General features: G+C 33.6%; 3 protein-coding genes across 4 annotated transcripts; 1 reads left to right on the top strand and 2 right to left on the bottom strand.

Annotated features, from left to right (window-relative positions):
• The first annotated feature begins 784 nt into the window (after positions 1-784).
• Positions 785-6,757, top strand: LOC109156857 (putative late blight resistance protein homolog R1B-14). Its single transcript, XM_019304722.1, has 2 exons — positions 785-1,306; positions 4,512-6,757. The coding sequence occupies exons 1-2, from the start codon at positions 878-880 to the stop codon at positions 6,711-6,713; spliced, it is 2,631 nt and encodes an 876-aa protein (XP_019160267.1). The 5' UTR covers positions 785-877; the 3' UTR covers positions 6,714-6,757.
• A 917-nt stretch (positions 6,758-7,674) lies between these two features.
• On the bottom strand, positions 7,675-12,317 carry LOC109156856 (putative late blight resistance protein homolog R1A-10). 2 transcript variants are annotated; one of them, XM_019304721.1, is made up of 3 exons: positions 11,759-12,317; positions 8,022-10,275; positions 7,675-7,891 (listed from the first exon to the last, which is right to left on the bottom strand). In XM_019304721.1, the coding sequence occupies exons 1-2, from the start codon at positions 12,203-12,205 to the stop codon at positions 8,059-8,061; spliced, it is 2,664 nt and encodes an 887-aa protein (XP_019160266.1). In that variant the 5' UTR covers positions 12,206-12,317; the 3' UTR covers positions 7,675-7,891; positions 8,022-8,058. The 2 variants fall into 2 exon arrangements, with proteins under 2 accessions (XP_019160266.1, XP_019160265.1); XM_019304720.1 differs by having other exon boundaries at positions 7,675-7,894; positions 8,027-10,275.
• A 7,096-nt stretch (positions 12,318-19,413) lies between these two features.
• LOC109156708 (chitinase 6-like) lies at positions 19,414-21,916 on the bottom strand. The gene is made up of 2 exons (XM_019304540.1): positions 21,523-21,916; positions 19,414-19,972 (listed from the first exon to the last, which is right to left on the bottom strand). The coding sequence occupies exons 1-2, from the start codon at positions 21,827-21,829 to the stop codon at positions 19,563-19,565; spliced, it is 717 nt and encodes a 238-aa protein (XP_019160085.1). The 5' UTR covers positions 21,830-21,916; the 3' UTR covers positions 19,414-19,562.
• Positions 21,917-22,549: the final 633 nt, after the last annotated feature.

Raw genomic sequence — 22,549 nt, 5'->3', positions numbered from 1 at the left:
ATTATTCAAGTGGCTGTTTTTCCCCCTAAAATGTTAAATGGACATATTTACCCTTAAAAAAATATTTTATTTATTTTTCTTCTTCAACAAATTATGATCATAATTTGGTTCAAACCAAATAAACACTATAGCAACCAAACCGAAATATTCCAATTACAATTTAGATTCGAAACTCGATATTTAGAGTTTATTAAAATCCCGGAACGGACGGTTCATGTTCCGAACTGAAAAAAATAAAATACATTTATTGTCGAATTTAGACTATTTTTAAAATAAAAATAAAAAATTTAAAATAAAAATAGTTCAAAATCGCGAATCGGGTCCGGAACCGTCGGTTCACGGTTCAGGATCCAATTTTTTTGATTCATAATTTTAATAAATTGAAATCCAAATATTGGTTCTAGATCTGAATCATAACCAGAAAATTTTAATTTGATTGCTATAGTGTCCGATTCAGTTCGAACCGAATCGTGGTCACCCCTACGTATACGCAATAATTTGTTGGAGAAGTAAAATAAATAAAATGTTTATTTTAAGGGTATAAATGTCAATTTAATATATTAGGGGAAAAAACACCACTTTTAGAATAATTGAAGGGGCTAATGTGCTTACCTAAATAATTGAGGGGGAAAAAGTGCTATAAGTATATAACTCAGGGGGAAAAAGTGTCATTTTCTCTTAATTGGAAGAAAACATTATTAGTTGTATATATAGATCACACATAGGAGTTGAAAGCCAATTGAAGAAGCTAGCTAGGCAAGATCGACTTGAAAGAAATTTATAAGGTGTATCACTGGCTGGCCTGGTTTTTTCTTGAATTCGATCATTATTCTCCCAGGCCATTTCCTGAGCTGAGAGAGTGAGAGAGTAGTGCGCCATGGACGCAGTTGTAGGGTTGGTGATAGGCAAAGTAGTACAAAGTGTGGAAGAAAACGAGACGCTTATTCTTGGGATCGAGGATCAGGTGGAAGATCTGCTGTGCGAACTCAGGTCGTTCTGGGCTCTCAGTGAAGCAGCCAAGAACTGTAATGACAAAGCTGTACTCGAAGAAGTGGTGCAGAAGATTCAGAAAGTTGTAATTGATGCTGAAGATGCCATTGATAAATACCTTGTAGAGGAAAGGAACCACAGAGGCAGAGGGGTCCTCATGAAATGGCCGGAAAAAGTAAGTTATTATAACAAGGTTAATGATGCTGCCAAGGAGATGGAGAGCATTAAGAAAAGGGCGGAGAAAATCCGGCTAGATCTTGAGTTACTCCAAGGCGGTTCGCTAAATAATCCTCAGCTGCCGGCGGCGGATCTCCAGGTATCTATGTCGTCCAATTATACTCAATAATCTTACAGTATGTACTCCCATCCCTTTAAGAATACTATATATGTTGTTGTTAGAATTAGAGATGCATGCCAATTTTCTCTATCCTCGATGGAGATTCGCGATCTCTGTCCTAACATGGACGGAGATGAGGAAAAGATTCGTGAAACGAGGGCACGACGGTGACCGGAATACCCTTCACCGTCCCACTCCATCCGATCCGATCCGTCCCCAATATTTTTAAAATATAATAATAACAATAATAATAATAATAATAATAATAATATTATTATTATTCCAAAAAGCTGAACCCCAACTCTAAACTCAGCTGAACATGAACCCACACTCAGTGGAGGACCCAGAAAATTTTTTGAGTGGGGGCAAAACATTATAGTGTAAAAAATAATGAAACACTGAAGAAATATAGTCATAAATATTGTTGGATATAAACAAAAAATAAAACATATTAAAATTACACATTTAATTATTAATATAAAAAAGCTCAGTTGAGTTAAAAAAACTAATTATATTGAGAGACAAGGGGTTCGAACTAGTGACATTCCTAACCTAAAACACAACCCTACCAACTCAACCATCTCACCTGTTCTTTATTTTTATTAGTTTTATATATTATATTTATATGTAAAACATGTACTATATATACATATATATACAAGGCTATATATGGAGTGGGGGTGGTGGTGGGGTGAGTGGGGGCAGCTGCCTCCACACTAGGTCCGCCACTGTCCACACTGTCGCTGGTGAGACTCGATCCCTGGTCATTCTTCCAAACTTTCACCTCTATGACCAGTTAAGTTGCCTATGCAGGAATTATTATTATTATTATTATTATTATTATTATTATTATTATTATTATTATTATTATTATTATTATTATTATTATTATCGTTGTAGATATGTTGTATGGATGCATTATATTTTGTAATTGTGTATTTATGTTCTTATTTAAGTTATTTGCATAAAAATTATTTGAATATTATATTTGACATTTCTATTGTTATTGAGAATGGTTGAAGATTTCACTATTTTCAGATTAAAAATTTAATACGCAAATGTTTTAACTTAAATATTGTGAATTATTTCAACAGAAAATGCTAAGTTTTTAGTCCTTGTTCCTTGCTTGCTGTTTTAGTTCATAACTTTTTATTATTACAATATATCTTCCTAACTCTTCGAAAAACTTACATTTTTAACTCTATAACTCTATAAGAACAAAGCTATTAAACTATATTAAACTTTTAGCATATTTCGAATAAATGCCACCATGGCTCCTTTTCAAAAAAAAAAAAAAAAGTATATTAAAATTTTATTTAGTATATGGGTATTTTAAAATTTTACTATCTTTTATTCTTTATAACTTTTTAAGTTTTAGTATTTAATATGCAAAATAGAAAATTGACAACCTTATTCTCTAAATTTTCCTTCTTCAATTGTGGTACATCGTTCCTACTTTTCCTACTAGAATTTGTTAAAATAAAATTTTTTATTTTTACAAATGAAATATCAAGACTAAAGAATTAGTAAAGAACAATCGGGGAACCAAAAATGCATTTTTTCATTAATATTATCTTTCTGGTTACACTTCACTCATCTCATCCAGTATATTAATGGGCAGCTCGCATGGGTAACTCAATTGGTCATAGAGGTGAAACTTTGGAACAATGACCAGGGATCGAGTCTCACCAGCGGCAGTGAGGGGGGCTCCTTGACCAGGGATCGAGCCTCACCAGCGGCAGTGTGGGGGTGACCTCTCAAAGTGAGGGGGGCTCCTTGTGCGCAGTGAGCACCGGTCACAGCCTCTGTGATTAATGTTGAGACCCCCCCCCCCCCCCCCCCCCCCCCAAATTTTCATATTGACTCAATCCATTCTAAATTTTTTCGATTAACCGAAATTTTTAAAGCTAAAGTTTTAAATCTTTAAAATAATACCTATAATAATAAATCCATAAAAAAATATACAAACATAATACCATAACAACACTACAAACATAAAAGCACAAATTATAAAGTCCAAACATCCCTATATATTTAGTTATATATATATATATATATATATATATATATATATATATATATATATATATATATATATAATTTCGGTTAACCGTAGTTTTAAATTGAATTAACTGTTAACCGAAAATCACAACCATTTTGGGTATTAAGATCTTCTATTTATAAAAAGGTTTTTTAGCTATTTTATTCAAGATTTATGTTAATATTAAATAAAGTAATAAATATACTAAAAAGTTGATAGTGTAGAGCAACTAAGAAATAGTAAAAATTATGCTTGCTAATTATATGAAAATATAATAACATGGGTTCAATTCGTATTGAATGATATTACAATGATAGCATATAAATATGGGTTACACTTGCGTATGAGATGGGTCGAGTCAATATGAAAATGTAAGAGTTAATACCATCTGAGATCCTCCGAGTATAATGGTTTTGCCACGTTTAGTCCTAAACTTTCAAATTGACCATTTGTGGTCCTTCGACTTTCAAATTTAACCATTCGTGGTCCAAGTTAACCACTCATGGTCCTTTAAGTTTCGAAATTTAACCAGTAGTGGTCCTCATGAAAGGACCATGGTTGGTTAAAATTTAATAGTTGAAGGACCAGAGGTGGTTAACTAGGACCACGAATGGTAAAGTTTGAAAGTCGAAGGACCGCATATGGTCAATTTGAAAGTTTAGGACTAAACATGGCAAAACCACTATACTCGGAGGACCTCAGATGGTATTAACTCGAAAATGTAATTAATAGTTATATTAAAAAAATGTAATACTAATTAGAAATAAAATGTTTATTACTTATAAGGAAAAATGTAATACTTTTGAGAACAAATATAATACTTTTACATTTTGATGCAAAAGTATTACATTTTCCCTTATAAGTAATGTTGGCAAGTGTTGTTAATTATAAGTAATAAATATTTTATTCCTTATTAGTATTACATTTTTCAGTATAAGTATTACATTTGATCTTGATCCGACTCGTTTCACGAACAATGATTCGTGAGATGGTCTCCCACAAATTTTTGCCTATAAATATTGGAGGACAAAACAGTGCTAGAAAAATACCCTTATTCAAAAAATAAAATTTAATATTATTCTTCTCGTTACACTTACATCCATGTTATTTCCCTAATCTCATTTTTCCTGAAATTGTAAAAAGGCTCATGTGGCGGAAGATGAATTGGTAGGCTTTGATGAGGATGCTCAAACTATAAAGTATCGTCTCACTGAAAAATTAGATGATACGACTGTAATTGCAATTGTTGGAGGGGCTGGAATAGGCAAAACCACATTGATGAAAATGATATTTAATGATCGTGAACTTCGTCACGAGTTTTTCACTCGTCTTTGGATTTACGTATCTATGACCGTGAATAGGAAACAAATATTCATGGACATTATAAGTAATTTCACCAAGGAAACCAGCGGTTACAAGGATATGAAGGAGGAACAACTAGCAGAAAGAATCCAGGATTTTTTGATGGAGGGGAAGTATTTCATTGTTGTGGATGATTTATGGCGCACGGAAGATTGGGATTATTTGAGAACTGCTTTTCCTAACAACCAGAAAGGCAGTAGAATATTGGTAACAACGCGTGTTCTTGAAGTGGCTAATCATGTTGATTCTAAAAATGCTCCATACAAATTAAATTTTTTAAGTGTTGAGCAAAGTTGGGAGTTATTACAAAAGAAAGTTTTCCCCATGGGAACATGTCCTAGTTATCTTGAATCCATTGGGAGAAGAATTGCAATTAAATGCAATGGGTTACCGCAAGCAGTAGTGGTGATTGCTGGTGTCCTTGATAAGAACAGCTCACCTGCAGAGTGGCTAGAGGTGGCTGAAGATCTGTTTCCATTAATCAATTGGGAAAACCAAAGCTACAATGAACTTGTATTACTGAATTACAATCATTTGCGTAACTACACAAAAGATTGTTTCCTATATCTTGCAGCATTTCCAATGGGACATGAAATTCCTGTTTGGAAACTGATTCGCTTGTGGATTGCAGAAGGATTTATTCCTTATTCATCCCAGCAGAACATGGAGGGCACTGCTGAAACATATTTGAAGGATTTTGTGAATAGGAATCTATTGATGGTAGTGAAAACAAGAGCGGACGGTGAAATCAAATCTTGCCGTCTTCATGACAGATTGCACGAGTTTTGCAAATCTGAAGCTATGAAGAATAATCTGTTCCATGAGATTGATGGGGCAAGAATAGAAGGAAATGAGAATTACCGTCGCTTGTCCATCCGTTTCTCCCTTAAAGACTTCATAGCAGGTTCTAAGGACAAGTCATCAGGTCAGCATATCCGCTCTCTTCTAACATCTACAAAACTTAAGATTCCCAAACAACACTTAGCAGCTATTCCCAAATCCTATCCACTTCTCAAAGTGTTTGATGCTGAATCCCTCACATTTGAAATATTGCCCAAAGAGCTTTATCACTTATATCATCTACGTTACTTGGCTATCTCAACTGACAACAATATCATTCCAAAACTATTCACTCATCTGTGGAACTTGCAAACTCTTGTGTTCAAAACATCGCAAAGTACAGTTGATGTTAAGGCTGAGATATGGAACATGCCAAAACTAACGCATATCCTGTCAAATGCCTCTTTGCAACTCCCCCCTCCTAATTCACAAAGTTGCCAAGACAACTCTTCTTCTTCATCATCATGTCCAGAATTATTGCAAACTCTTTCCACCATATCACCCAAAAGCTGCACTGAAGAGATCTTTGACAAGATGCCTAACCTTAAGAAACTAGGCGTCCGTGGGAATATTGTAGCAGAGCTTCTAGAGAGCAAGGAAGGAATTTGCTTGTTTGACAATATACGAAAGTTGGAGAAACTCGAAAAGCTGAAACTCATGCATGAAGCTTTCAATTATGAAGCTACCACACTGCAGCGGCCTATTATTCCACAAGCTGACAGATTCCCAAGCAGGTTAAGAAAGCTGACTTTATCCAAGACGTCCTTTGATTGGAAAGACATTTGCGTATTGGGATCCCTGGAAGAGCTGGAGGTCCTCAAGTTGGGGGAATTAGCAGTCAAGGGAGATTGTTGGGAACTGAACAATGATGTTGTTTTTAGGAGCCTTCAATTCTTGGGCATTGGGAGAACGGACTTGGTGTACTGGAGTTGTGAGCAGAGTAGCTTCCCAGTATTGAGACGGCTTTACATATCGCAATGTGAACAACTTAATGAAGTCCCACTTTCCTTTAAGGATGTGAAGAGCCTCAAGATTATTGACTTGTTTTATACCAACCAACGGGCTGCTAATTCTGCAAGGAGTATACTACGCCAGAAACCTAACTTGGATTTTGTGCTCTCTATTTTGCCTCCTCATCATTGACTGTACTACTTCAACTCCATCTATTGCAATGCCGCCTGATTCTACAAATCAAAAGGTCAGTTAGTTTTTGTACTGTTACCTTTAATTTACCATTCATCAAAAGTATATTATTGTTAATTTTTTAAAAAAAAAAAAATGGTGCAGGAGTATCAAATAAAATCTTCAGATATATGGCTTCTCCAAGGCATCTTATTTCTCGCTGCTTTGTTGCTGTTGTTGTTGTTTTTTTTTTTTTTTTTTTTTTTTTTTTTTTTCAAAATAAAGATTGGCATGTATCTATATGGTTGTAGGCCAGGTTCATATGTGGAACTTTATATGGATGGTGAGTTTAATTCTAAATTTCTTTGAGAACGTTTTTTGTTCAAAGTAAAGGGTTCATACAGCTCTACCATAAGTCCGTAACTCATTGCGAACCCTCATTAAGCCATAGCATTGCTTGTTACTATACGTTTATTAAACCATCATAAAGGTGTCCTTGTCTATTAGTACACTTTTTCAGAGTTAGCCATTTTGTTTCAATCTCGAATAATAGGATTATATTTCTTGATGCAGTGAGTATGCCCAAATTTTGGGTTACGTTAGTAGTAGTGATCGAGTACATTTTGTTGCATGTTACGGAGTACTATACAAATATATACATATTGATCTTGCAATTTAAACATCAATAGTGTCACTAACAAAGAGTAGATTATTTAATAGTACTATGTCTAATAATAAGACTAGACTGAGAATTTGTTTCCTAGTCAAAGTGTGGGCTAACATATATTCATTGATCTATATTACTTGTGTCTGTAGTTAACATATTATGTGCATTTAATTTATTACATACATATAATTTGTTAACTGCAGACACATAATATAATAACTGCACATAATTTTTGGACCATGATTCCCAATACAAGGTGAACTCTGATCCATGGTATAATAATTGAAAGAAGTGGTATGCTTTTAAGGCCGCAAGTAAATTTAAACAAAAGCCAATTCATTACATTCCATTTCTCAGTTAAAAACAAACCAAACTGTCAACTAATAACAACACAACTGTTCTGTCAACAGTTAGAAAACATTTACACATTGAAATCTTCTCACAACACTCCACCATTAACCATTCAGAAGAACATTGCAGATGAGATTTGTTCATGCCACCATTTATTTGTTGTGCCACTTAGAACAAATGTCTGCATAGGTTAATTTTAAGAAAGAAAAAAATGTTACTTTTTGAAGAACAAAGCACTCTTTATCATAAAAAAGTGCAAAACAAAAGCTATACTAACTTCAAAATATATCAGATAAAAGAATAAAACCGACCTGTTTGTAGCAATGTGATAGAGCAACCGAGTTGAAATTACTGATCAGGAGGATAGATAGAGAACACAAATGTACCGCTCCTCTCTGTATTATGCTTTTCTTGTTTCGGTTTAAATATCTCGCGAGCAGAAATAGCTGCCCTACTGTTTGTACAGAACAACTCGACCACTCTGAGGCTTTCGATTTCAGCAAATGAAGGCGGGACAGCGTCGAGATTAGCACAATGTCTCAGGTGAAGATGTTTTAGTACTGGAAAGCTATTCTTGGAAGCGGTCCAGGATACCAAGTCTGTCCTTCCCATACGCAAGAGCTGCAAATGCTTAAAAGCAACATTGGTTAGATCCAAAAACTCGCCCCTAAAGGCGTTTTCCTCCAACTTTAGGATCTCGAGCTCCTCGAGAGATCCCAGTATATACATGTCCTTCCACTCAAACGATGTGTTCGACAATGTCAACTTCCTTAGCTTGCGAGGGAACTTCTCAGCACGAGGAATGCTTCGCAGCTTGCTAGCCTGACCAATGGCGGCATCGTGCAACAATTTTAGGTTTTCGAGGTGATCCAATGAGTGAATATTGTCGAACAAACAACTCCCTCCCCTGCTCTCTAGAAGCTCTGACAAATTCCCACGAATTCCCAGTTTCTGAAGATTGGGGATTCGAGCAAAGATCTCTTCGGTGCAACTACTTGGTGATATTGTGGATAGTGTTTGTAAGTCCATAGCTAAAGAGCTTGGTTTGCTGCTTTTCGAAGGAGGAGGAAGCTGTGCAGAAGCATTGATGAGAACATGCCTTAGTTTTGTCAGGCTCCAAATATCTGCCTTAACTTCAATCGTATTCTGTGATGTCTTGAGCACGAGAGTTTGCATATTCCAAAGATTGTTGAACTGTTTGGGGAGGATTTTGAGGTCAGTTGAGATAGATAGGTACCTAAGATAATAGAGATGATAAAATTCTTTGGAAAGCACTTGAAATTTGAGGTACTCAATATCTAATACCCTAAGAGTTGGAAAGGCTTTTGGGATGGTTGTCCAGAAATCATTTGGGACTTCTACTTCTTTTGAGAATGATGATAAGAAAGATCGAATATTTTCTCCAGATGGCTTTTTATCTAAGGCGAGGAACTTCAAAATGAGAGAATAATGGACACAAAGGCGACGGTAGTTACTAGTATTATTGGCCTCCAATTTGGTGCCATCTATGCTGTGGAAGAGATTTTTCTTGCCCGCTTCAGATTTGCAAAACTCGTGCAATGTGTCATGGATACGACATGTTTTGATTTGACCATCTGCTCTTCGGTTCAATACCATGAGAAGATTCCTATCAATGAGATCTTTCAAGTATTTCTCTGCTGTACGCTCCAAGTCCAAGGTGTAGCCTCCCTCCGTGGGTGGAATGAACCCCTCGGCTATCCACAAGCGCATCAACCTCCAAGAATCAATATTGTGTCCCGTCGGGAATGCAGCAAGGTAAAGGAAACAATCTTTCATGTAGAAAGGCAAATGATCGTAACTCCACTTCACTAGCTCGTGATAGCTTTGCTTCTCTCGATTAATCTCAGCAAAGGGATTATCAGCTACTTGTTTCCACTCAACAGACGCGCTGTTTTTGTTCAAGACACCTGCAATCACTACAACCGCAAGAGGTAGTCCTTTGCACTTTATAGCTATAAGTCTCCCGGACGCTTGCACTTCAAGAGGACAATTTTCCTTGCGAAAAACCTTCCTCCTCAGTAACTCCCAACTTTCGTCATTTGTTAAAAATTTCAAATGGTGGGGACTACTACCCGAATCTGCATGTGAAGCTACATTCTCATGCCGAGTTGTTAAAAGGACTCTACTACCTTTCATGTTTCGAGGAAAGGCGGATTTCAAATGGTCCCAGTCTAGCTGGCTCCACACATCATCGACCACAATGAAATACTTCCCGCCCTCTAAAAACTCCTTCACTTTATTAGCTAACAGATCATCTGACAAATCATGGTAGTCTTTTGTCTTCTTGGTGAAATTACTCAGGATATCAAGGAATATTTGCCTTCTACTAAAAGTTTTTGAGACATATACCCAAATTCGAGTAAAAAACTCATATTGAAGTTCGCTATCATTAAACACCATTTTGGTCAAAGTGGTCTTGCCAAGCCCAGCCATTCCCACAATTGAGATGACAATCATTTCATTGGATTTATCAAGAAGACGATCCTTTATAGCTTTCGCCTCTCCATCAAACCCCACAACATCATCTTCTTCCACAACAGGAGCCTTGTTAAAAATTTAAGAAAATTAAATCAAGGAAAAATGAAATGTTGACTTCAATATGACACCATTTCATTAAGATGCTACTTTTATCCTTAAAGTAAAAGGGTGAGTCTCCATGTCTCACGAATCATTATCCGTGATATAGGTTCGGTCAAAATGAAAATATAATACTTATATGCTCTTATGCTGTAATACTAATTACGAAGTGTAATACTTCTAGGGATTTTGCCAAAGTAAAAACCAAACTGCTTATTAGTTGACATACTAGTCCCTCCAAATTTGATATAATGGTAATAAGTTAACCCTTCATCTTATGCTTTTTCCACTTCTTTGAGCATTTTAAATAGGTTTTATGTTACTCTATTAATAATGTGACTATAAACACAAGTTTTTCAAAAAGGTTGTTTAAATCAACTCCATATTTCTTTTTAGAAAAAAAAGGTCAATTGGGCATTTGATAATTGATAGCACTAGAAAACTTTTGTCTAATGAGCTAAAAGAAACTGAACAATGACAAACAAATAAATTAATTATAATTTTAATTCCTAGCTCAACTATTACATCTTTCCACTTTTAGCTCATAAGTTTAACATTAATCAAATTTAGTCTCCAATTAATGAACATGTGTCACATTTAAGACTAAAGTAAAAGGTGAAAACCACAATACTTGAGAAACCAAAATAAAATTAGCTCAGAACAAATTGTATAAATAAATAAGATAAAATTAATCAATTAATTTAACTCCAAATTTCACACTCATTAGTGAACTAAGAAATATTCTGCGGATTTATTTAATCCTATTCTGAGCGTTCAAAAGTATAATTTCGATGTCAACACAAAAAATAGTAAAACATATTCCCAATTTGAATATAAACTGTTTATATAAATAAAGTAACTCAAATAAAATCCCTTCAAAAAAAAAATCAATTAATAAAACTGATCAATACTGAGAAGAAAAAAAAAAAAAAAACCCTCAAATTCATACCACCCATTAGCGAATCAAGAACCCAGATTTGAAACTGAGAATCTATTGAAATCCCATTTTAAGCTTTTCAAAATATAATTTCCATGTTGACATAAGAAGTAGTAAATTATAATCCCATTTTGAATATTAATTGTTTAGAAAAATAATGTAAAATAATTTAATAAATAAAACTCCCAAATGTCGCACTCATAAGCAAACTAAGAACCCAGATTTCAACTCATAATTTAATTGCATCCCATTTTAGGCTTTCCAAACTACAATTTACAAATTGACACAAAAATTAGTATAATAAAATGCCATTTTGATTATAAATTGTTTAATTAAATAAATCAAATTTAATCAATTAATAAAACCCCCAAATTCTACCCTCATTAGTGAACTAAGAACCCATATTTCAAACTGAATCCCATTTTGTAGCTTCCCAAATTATAATTTCAAAATTGACACAAAAAAAGCTAAAGATTATTGAGAACTAACAGAAATCAATATCTTGTGATATACCTTTCTTTGGAGGAACAACTGAGCTTCAGTTGGATCACGTTGGAGTTCCCTAAGGCCAGCATCATGATCTTTTCTAATCTTCGCCACTTTTCCTTTAATGGCATCTATCTGCTTCGCAGCATCGCTGGCCTTCGAATAGTAAGCAACCTTATCCAAATACCTCATCACCGTACCTTTGGACTTGTGTTTCCTGGTATCCACTAGGTACTTGTCGATGGCATCCTCGGCTTCGTTGACCACGCTTCGGATCTTATCCACTACGTCCCTCAGGACATCGTTGTCGTTGCTGCTTTCGTGCTTCGATGCTTGCCTGAGTATGGCTTGGAACGAGTTGAGGTCGTTCACTAGCTCTTCCACATGGTCTCTGATGCCGAGGATTAGCGTGGCGTTTTCTTCCACAACTTGGGCTAGCCTGTTTACCAGTAAGCTAATGGCTGCTTCCGCCATTTTTTTCGTCTGAACAAGTGAAGGTATAACAGAGAGAGAGAGAGAGAGAGAGAGAGAGAGATGGGTGATACTTGAGAGCGAGAGTGGAGGTTTGAGTTTTGGAATTGTTGATAATCTGATATATTTGAGATATATTATATATAGACGTTGATAACTTGATATAAATATGAAATGTTGCAGTGCTACTTAAATTTAGAAAGCGTGTCCTGCTCTTTTCTGAGCAATTTAACATCAAGATGGAAGAAGTTTACTATTCACCAATTAAATTAGTGGTCCACATTCAATAGTACAATTCTTTTTTAGTTCCAACAATTGGAAAACACAATATGTACTCTATTTCTCTAATTTCAACTTTTATTCTCACATTTAAAATTTTGATATAGTCACTTTTACAGGAATCCACATGAAAAAAAATAACATATCACTGGCCATCACATCAAGAAATGCAGTAAAAAAATTGAAAATACATGCAATAGAACTCATAATTCAATAAAAAAAATGTCACTTCTTACCCATCATTATTACGTGGAACATAGTTCACACAGCTATATGGACGATATTATCAAATAATGTATATTCAGTACAAAAATAATATACTTTTAGTATATAAATGTACATTGTATTCAGAAAAAATATATTATTTGAATACTGAAATTATATTATTTTGTATAATATACATTCAATACACAAATAATGTACTGTTAATATATTAAAAATGTACATTTTGTTATGGTCCACGTACACAGCATTGTGTTACTAATCGTTATGCTGTGCAACCGTGTGCACCATGCAAGGTGCACACAGAATAAGATCCATTATTTCTATATAAATCCATAATTTCTATACTATATATTCATAATTTTTATACTATAAATTCATAATTTTATACTATAGATTCATAATTTCTATAATTTAGATTCATAATTTCTATACATAAATTATAGATTCACAAAATCTATAGTATAGAAATTATGAATCTATAATATAAAAATTATGAATCTATAGTATAGAAATTATGAAACAAATTATGAAACTATAGTATGGGAATTATAAAACAAATTATAAATCTATAGTATAAAAATTATGAATCTATAGTATAGAAATTATAGATCTTATAGTATAGAAATTATGGATCTAATTCCATATGCACCTTGCATGGTGCACACAGTTGCGTAGCATAATTTGCTTTGTGCTACTGTGTAGACCATAGCCCACACAATAATTTACCAATTCTTGTCATTTCTATATCCTCTCTTGACCATAGTCTAAATTATATACATACCGTTAACATATTATATACTTTTAACTTATTTATTTATAGTTGTGTTAACATATTATGTACATAATCCATTTAAGTAAAAATATATATAATATCTTAAGAATAGGTTCAGGGGATCTACAATATACATGGTGGTAATTTGCGCACTTATTGTTATAAGTTTAGAAAATTCATATTTTTATATCTTGTAATAATTGTATTTCAAAATTTAAAATTTCTTGAAAAAAATTTAAATATTCATATTTTGTGTCAATTAATGATAGGAATGTGTGGTCAACCAAGGGAAATTTCCAAAGTGTGTTGCCTTTTTTTTTTTTTGACAAAAATATGCAAAACTCCTTTGGGAGTTGCGTTTTTGGTTGTGTCCCGACGTATTTTTTTTTTTCGGTATTTCTGTAAAACGCAAGAGTTGGTTGCGTTTACGTATTCGTATACGTAAAACGCATTACCTAAATGCGTTTTCTAAGGGATACTGTATAGGCAAAAACACAACTTACTCTTACGTTTTACGTATTATACCGAAAATGCAAAAGTAAGTTGCGTTTGTTGGTTTTTTTGTACCTGCAGTTTCCGGCGATCGCGAAGTCGCCGGAAGAACGGATAGAAGCACAAAACGCAATTAGCACATGCATTTTTGGTTTGAATAGGTAAAACGCAAACTGTAATTGCGTTTTGTAATTGTTATAAATTTTCCGGCCACTTTTCGGGGAGGAGAAAGCAACGTATTTTAATTACGACCACCATTGCCTTATCGTTTTCTTCGCAAAAAAACAATAGCCTTTGCCTTTCGCCAACTTCTCTTCATTTCAATCTTTTTCCCTCCCTTTCTATTCCCTAATTTTTTGTCTTCAAGAAAAAGAAAAAAAAAAATAAAAAACAACCCAAAAGAAAAAAAGAAGAAATATATTATGCTCGCCGGTTTCTCCTCTCTCTTCCGCCGGATATCTGACGACCACCTCTCTCCGCCGGAGTCAACATGGCGCCCTCTAAACCCATGGTAATAGTCCGCATTTCGGATTTACGTTTTACGTATTTTTTGGATTATACGTAAAACGCATCTCCCAAATGCGTTTAACGTATTCCATACGTCACATGAAAACGCATTTGGCAGATGCGTTTATGGTATACAATACGAAAAATGCAAGTCACCTTTGCGTTTTACGTAAATAATGAAAAAAATACATCCAGGATCACTCCAAAAACGCAAGTGGTAACTGAGTTTTACATATTTCTGTCAAAAAAAAAGTCAGCACACATTTTTGTCATTTCTCTTGCCCCTTTACACATTCCTGTCATTTATCCAATTATACTATATAATCATAACAATATTTCAAATTTTTATTTAGATATTTAATTCATACCCAAAAAATGTTTAAACATATTTTTATATATGTAGAATTTATTTATTTATTTATTTTTGAACTTTAGTTGCATATAAGGATACATTTCGATAGAGTTAATATCCAATTTAATCTTCAACTATAGTGATTTTTTTCGATTTAGTCCTAAACGACTTTTTATGCTTAATTAAGTCATTGATTTGATGGTTTTCTTAATTAAGTCATCTGTTAAAATAACTTGATAATTTCGTCTCCATTAATACATAATTTAATCATCAACTATAATAATTTTACTCAAGTTAATATTCAACTATAGTAATTTTACTAATTTAGTCATCAACTATATTCATTCTTTTCAATTTAATCCTTGATTATAACAGTGGATGACTCAATTGCCATCATTTTTAATTCACAAAGTTTCACATCTGTGCCGAAAGATGCCTAATTGATATTTGAGTAACTATATATATAATTCACTACGCCCAAGAAAGCAAATAAATAAATAATATATTGAGTGTAAATTCTGTTTTGGGTCCTAGATTTATAGATGACAATTCACATTTTAATCTTTTTTATTAAAATATCCTCATTTGGTACTAGTATTATTGTGGCATGACTATTTGTAATCATTCATCAACAAAATCGTTGAAATATTGTTAGATACAAAAATATTTCAATCTTTTTATACAAAGTAGGTTAAACCGTTATATTATATATATATATATATATATATATATATATATATATATATATATATATATATTAGAATATTCATAATTGAAGACAGAAATGTCTTTATATTTAAGGATATTTAAATTGCTTTGTTGATAAAAGGATTAAGCTTTATTGCTTTAATGCTTGGAATTAGATGGGCTTGGAGAATTGGATACGGAAGCAATGATGTCCGTTGTGACTCAGGTGGACATTTTACTCCATAGGAAGAGCATCATGGGATTTAATTGTCAATAAAAACAAAATTATATATTATATACATATTAATATGAGTTAATACCCAAAATAGTCGCTCGACTATGTCGTAATTATTAATTTAGTCCTCGACTATTATTCTTACTCAATTAAGTCCTCAACTATACAATTTTTATCCAATTTAGTTCTTTGTCAATTTGACTGTTTGTTGACTGTCAAAAGTGGAAATAAAGTTGTAATTTTACAAGTTTTCTCCTTCCACCTCATTTAGCAGCGCCAAACCATGTAGCAATAAGCTCCGGTTGGGTTATAAACCTGTCAGTATCGAAGTAGTGGTTATGCATCGGATAGCCCATGAATTTGATTTCCAACGATTTTTTGACGATCGAAATCTGATCGGAGTGTATTGCTGCATGGTTTGGCGCTGCTAAATGGAGAGGAAGGAGAAATCTTGTAAAATTATAATTTTATCCCGACTTTTGACAGTCAACAAACAGTCAAATTAATACAGAGGACTAAATTGGGTAAGAATTGTATAGTTGAGGACTAAATTGGGTAAGAATTGTATAGTTGAGGACTTAATTGAGTAAAAGTTACTTAATTGAGGACTTAATTAGGTAAGAATGGTAGTTGAGGACCAAATTAGTAATTATGGCATAATTCAGGGACCTTATGCGGCCGGCCTCTTTGAGATCAGGGCACGTGTCTAGGGGTGACCCTGCACTACGCCACTACATTTACTTCCTCGCGACGTCCCATTTTGTTAGCACTATTTTCTTTTCAATTTGTTCTAAAATAAAGCTAACTTTTATAGACAAAGCTAACTTTTATAGCCAGTTTGGTTAGTGTGGATGGTCGTAAACTCTTATTTTTTAAGAAAGGTCAGAAATTTAAATCACCTCTCATATATAAAAAAAAAAAAAAAAATCAATTTGACTAGCATTTTACATCTTACTTAGATCTGTCTGATTACACAATTAAGACTTGTTCAGGACACTTCGTGGTCTGACTAAAAAAAATTAACTTTTCTAATTTATATATTATTAACTATTTCTAAATATATTCTTTTTAAAATATGTTTAGATTATTGTTTTAACTTTTCACTTGTTGAGTTTTATTTAATTTAAAATTCAAAAAAGTGAATGATAATTTATTTATTTAAAAAAAAAAAACACGGAGTACATCTTTTTAAAAGTAGATGCAGGATGATGTAAGTAGGGATTACGCGGTTGCTAGTACCTTGTGCTTTACACTTTTACGCGCCTTGAATGATGACCAACATTACGTCCTACGCGCAAATACAAGATTCCACGCATGTGCTATGAAAAATTTCTTCAGTTTTTAGAAAAATGGAAGAATAGAAAACAAAAAATATGTTTACTAGCACGATTTTATATTTTAAAAATTAAAATAATTTTTCTTTTTTAAAAAAATTTAAAAACTCTAAAAAATTATTTTTAAAATAGAAAATAGAATGAGTAAATACCAGTCAAGGTCCTCCGTGATCGGTGGTTTCGCTACGTTTAGTCCTAAACTTTCAAATTGACCATTCGTGATTCTCCGAGTTTAAAAATCAACCTGTCGTAGCCCTTCCGTTAAGATATCTCGTCTCACCTGTAAAACTAAAAGGCAAAATAGTCTTTTTATTGCAACCCTTGCCAAAACTGTTCATTTTATTGCATCCGGGAAAGAGTTGGGCCCTCCGAAAAAGAGTTGGACCCTCTGGAACAACACTGGTCGCGACAGGAGAAATGGGAGGAAGAAGGTACGAAGAAATTGATTAGACCTAATTTATGAGGAAAATGAATTGTTTTGGCTGGGGTTGCAATAAAAAGACTATTTTACCCTTAATTTTCATGGATAAGATGAGATATCTTAACGGAAGGACTATGACGGGTCGATTTTGAAACTCGGAGGATCACAAATGATCGATTTGAAAGTTTAGGACTAAAGGTGGCGAAACCACCGAATTCGGAGGACCTTGGCTGGCATTTACTCAAAATAGAATCATCTATCATATATTTGGTTATATGTCATTATAACCACTATGATTATATTTATTATTATTTTCTTTACTTATCAACATCTTCTATCTTTTCTACTTATTTTACTATAACTTAGTTGCTTACACTTTAAAGTTATACATTATTCATATTATCAAAATTAAAAATTGAACTCTATACAATGTTTCACATTTGATTGAACTCAATAGGTTATTGGTTCGGATATTTGTAGTTATGTTATATCATAATACAAGTTCGATTTGGATATCAGATATTGAAATTTCACATATATTAAAATTTAAAGTGTATATATATATATATATATATATATATATATATATATATATATATATATATATATATATATATATATATATATATATATATATATATATATATATATATATATATAAAAGAGCGCTCATATGTTGTCATGTCATTAGGTGTGGTCGTATCTATGTCGTTGAATCAGTTTAATCTAATGGTTGTGGTAATTCTGAGAATTTTCGCACATTTTGGTAAGTGGGGGTGTTATGGTAATTGCAGTGGCCATTTATAGCTGGTGGGTTCCAGAATACACCAACAATGTTGACAACGTACACCAAATAGTGTAATAAAATACACCACAGTGAAACACACTTATGGTGTATTCCCGTGTTATGGTAATTACAGTGGCCATTTATAGCGGCCGGGTTTCAAAATACACCAACAGTGTTGACAACATGCATGCACCAATAGTGTAATAAAACACACATCAATTTGATTTTCCCTATTCTAGTATTTTATGACGAGTTTACCCTTGCAGTTTGCTGGGTAGGAGAATGTGCGCGAAAATATTGGAAAAACCTTGATTAATATGATTCATTGGATCTATCTAATCTAATGGCCTATAATTGACCATATGACCAGACCTAACAACATGGCCACATGTGATCACTAGGCGGGTTCAGGTGCGGCAGTGTCTTACGGTGCGGTTATTTCTTACGGTGCGGCAACACCAATAGTTCACCAAATATGCACCATCAACGTTAGGAAATACACCACACAAAACAGAGTAAACAGAGCCCTGCATCACCAAACACACACCATTAGGTGTGAGTAAAAACACCATACACTGTTCGGAAATACACAATTGGGGGTGGTGAGTTATATGGTGTGTTTTTTTGAGTCTGTGGTGTATTTTGTGATGTTTTATTACATTTCATTGGGGTGTGTTTTTATTACACTGTTGGTGCATATTATTAACACTGTTGGTGTATTCTGGAATTTGACCGCACCGCCGCACCGTAAGACCCCGCCGCATATGAGCGCTCTTCTATATATATATATATATATATATATATATATATATATATATATATATACACACACACACACACACACACACACACACACACACATCTCATTCAAATGAACATATCCAAAAAAAAAAATATTTTAAATATTAGATAAAAAATTAATATTATCTCAACTAAATTTTAGGTGAGCTTAGTAGGTTATTTGTTTGAATTTTTTTTTTTTTTTAGTTATTATGTTATATACAAAAGTAAATGAAATAATGGTCAAATAGGTCATTCATTACACACTTTACACATAATTAAATGAAAACATTTGTATAGAGTAATAATTAATGAATCGAGTGACTAGTCTACATTGCATGTATTAAAACTTTCAATTTATTAATGCAACATTATATTATAATCTCGATTACAAATTAAACTTTCACAGTAGAGCTTACATAGTTACGTTACACATCTTCACCAACAAATTAAATTAGGGAGAAAATGCGAAATGTATGTATGTATCGGCTAGCAGGTGAGACGATCCCCAGTCTGAATACCAAATTGACGGCAATACTCCTTAAAATACTTAACCCTATTCCTAACTGAGCGAGGGCCGCCGCCGTCGCACTCGATACCGTTGATGGCTCGAATGGTGGCGCCGAAGCCTTTGCCGGAGACGATGAGGGAATGGCAATACTTCATCCAAAACCACAGGGCTGTCTTGAAGGATATAACACTATCTTTAGCCACGACGTCGGGATTGTTTAGGCCGTCGAATCCTATGCTTTTTCCGGCGGGTCCGTAGTTGAAGTTCCAGGATAGTTGGATGGGTCCCCGGCCGTAGTACATCTTGCCGGAGGCGCAGGGGTACTCTGTGTCGGTTTCGTCGCAGTAGTCTCTGGTGGTGCCGTTGATCTCGTTTATGTAACACATTTCTGCATTATTATTAAGGAAAAATTACACTTTTAGTCGTTATAAGATACAGGCTTAATCCATGAGTTATATATGTGACCATTTTAATTCTTAATTTATGTATGGAGTGGCAATTTTCTTGAAGGACCAAATCAGTCACTTTATTAAGTGAAAAATTATTCCAAATGGCTGAACCCCAACCCTAAGGGCCCCCACACCCCGACCCGACAGAGCATTTGGGAGGATGTAAATCATGGTAACTCAACTGAACATGAACCACAGAGGCTAGACCGTGCTCATTGCGCACAAGGAACCCCCTTCACTTTCTATTAAGTGAAAAATTGGTGATAGAAATAGTCAATGAAGAACTAAAATCGCCACTTCATCCATGAGTTATATGTGTGATTATTTTAACTCTTAAATTATGTATGAAGTGAAGATTTTTAGTACTTGAAGGACCGAATCAGTCACTTTATTAAGTGAAAAAATTGGTGGTAAAAATAGTCAATGAAGAACTAAAATTACCACTTTGTACATAACTTTATGATCATGCATTTTGTACTATCGATATAACTTAATAAAATATTAAGTTTAGTGTAGCCAACATGCTAGATTTGAACCTACACCCAATGTAATAACAACACAAGCATCAACCACCCAAACTAGTCAAGATATCATACATTAAAGGGTTTTACCAGTGTGAAAATTGTTAGCATCCAAGTAGTGGAAAAACACATGTATGATCAGGATGAAAGCAAGCTAGAGTTACACATTTGTCTAACATATGGATGTTTCTCTACACTATTAATTAAATAGGCACCCTTATTTCCTCTTAAGACCTCATTTCTTGGTTCACTAAGTTAGTAAATCTCCCTTATCTGGTGGTTTGTGATATGATACTTCCAACACTAATACTAGGGTTTGATTCTCCAAGATTACATTATTTATAGCCCCACTATTTGAGCTTAGTGGTATTATCGAACAAAGCTTTCGGGGTGCTCGTTTAAAATTGTTAACGAATAAAGTCATTTAAATACAATTTATTTTAGTTTAGGCGTTTAGCCTATATATTTTAAAAAACAAAAAAAAAAATACTTTTGGACTTATTTGCATTATTTTTATAGACGTTATGTTGTTGTTTGATTATTATTTGTAAACCTAGATTATTTCATGTTCAGGGAACAAATTATAATTATGAACATGTACATGTGTTTGTTTATTTAGCGTTCATGAACGTGTTCGCGAACATTAATGAACACATTCGCAAATGTTAACAAATAGTTCGTGAACGCGTTAAGGAAAGAGAAAAAGAAAGAAAAAGATTATTTTATCATTGATTATTATTAATATTATTATTAACGAAAATATTTTAATTTTTATACCACTCCTTTTTTTCATCTTACTTTATTTTCAATGAATTACACTTTATTTTCCCTCTAATTTCTTCCTTCCAACTAAACTCATTGAATTATAATTTATTTTTTCTCTAATTTCTTCCTTCCAACTAAACGTATCCGGCGATATTTCAATATTGAAAGCAAATGGTAGAAGGGAGAAAATGGGAATAACTTACGGATAGTTTCATGGGTGACGTGGGCGAAGAAAGCAGCGACCTCCCGCTTCGCGACATCAGCTGAGCCGACCGTTCCGAACTTGGGATACGACTCGGCTGCTTCCAGAAACGCAGCTCGCGTGTAGAATCCTTTCGCCTCGCAGCTCGCCGACGCCTTCCCGGCGATTCCGTCGAAGAACGCGGCGGTGACGATCCCGGAAACCGACTCGCTGCCATTAGGGGAGGATGCGTAACACGGCGAGACAGTGAAGACTCCCAAAAGGAAAATTGAGATAATAATGTAATTTTTGCAAATAGAATTCCTCATTTTTAGGATGAAATTCAAATGATTAGGCAGTAAAGAAGAAGGTGCGTTTGGGGGGGGGGGGGGGGGGGGGGGGTGTCCAAAATCCAAAGTAGATAAGCGTAGAATATGTACACTTGTTTTTATATATCTAAAATCCGCCACTTTTGGGTATTTTTTTATACACTCTGATTTTTGTTTCATTTCATCAACATTATTCATAGAATGCTTTTTTGGGAGGTGGTATGATTTCGAAAGCAAAGGTCTCGAGAATTAAAAATAAAATGATGGTTACATGTTATCTAATCTGCACATTTATTGACTTCTTTATGAATATAACTAATCGAATAAAGTAAATTTTTACTGAAAAAATATCAAATAATGTTAATAAGTGGCCGGCTCATATCTGTACCATCACTCATAAACATGCATATATTTTATAATATATGTGAACTCTAAATGTGTACCCTATTATATGGGAAAGTAAACTTAAAAAATGTACAAACTGAAAAACACTAATGTTTAATGTAAATTAATTTCAAAAAAATAATAATTTTGACATTTATGTAAAAAAACTAGTTATAATACAAGCTAGCATTGCACTCTAATGTAGTAATGTCCAATTTAATATTAATATAATTTTTAAATGTGAAAGTTAATTATTGTAATATAAAATAAAATTAATTATTTAATATAATTAAAATGAGTATTTTTAACTTGGGATAAAAGTATTAGTAAAGATGA

The sequence above is a fragment of the Ipomoea nil genome, unplaced genomic scaffold (genome assembly GCF_001879475.1).
Source record: "Ipomoea nil cultivar Tokyo-kokei standard unplaced genomic scaffold, Asagao_1.1 scaffold2759, whole genome shotgun sequence".
Taxonomy (NCBI): Eukaryota; Viridiplantae; Streptophyta; class Magnoliopsida; order Solanales; family Convolvulaceae; genus Ipomoea; species Ipomoea nil.
This window is presented reverse-complemented; position numbering and strand designations above follow the sequence as displayed.

What these genes read in the sequence shown, in the direction of transcription:
- LOC109156857 (XM_019304722.1), top strand. Translation starts at nt 878, where the DNA reads ATGGACGCAGTTGTAGGGTTGGTGATAGGCAAAGTAGTACAAAGTGTG. An exon ending in TGCCGGCGGCGGATCTCCAG is followed by an intron (nt 1,307 to 4,511) that starts GTATCTATGTCG and finishes AATTGTAAAAAG; the next exon opens with GCTCATGTGGCGGAAGATGA.
- LOC109156708 (XM_019304540.1), bottom strand. Translation starts at nt 21,829, where the DNA reads ATGAGGAATTCTATTTGCAAAAATTACATTATTATCTCAATTTTCCTT. An exon ending in CGTCACCCATGAAACTATCC is followed by an intron (nt 19,973 to 21,522) that starts GTAAGTTATTCC and finishes ATAATAATGCAG; the next exon opens with AAATGTGTTACATAAACGAG.
- LOC109156856 (XM_019304721.1), bottom strand. Translation starts at nt 12,205, where the DNA reads ATGGCGGAAGCAGCCATTAGCTTACTGGTAAACAGGCTAGCCCAAGTT. An exon ending in AGTTGTTCCTCCAAAGAAAG is followed by an intron (nt 10,276 to 11,758) that starts GTATATCACAAG and finishes ATTTTTAACAAG; the next exon opens with GCTCCTGTTGTGGAAGAAGA.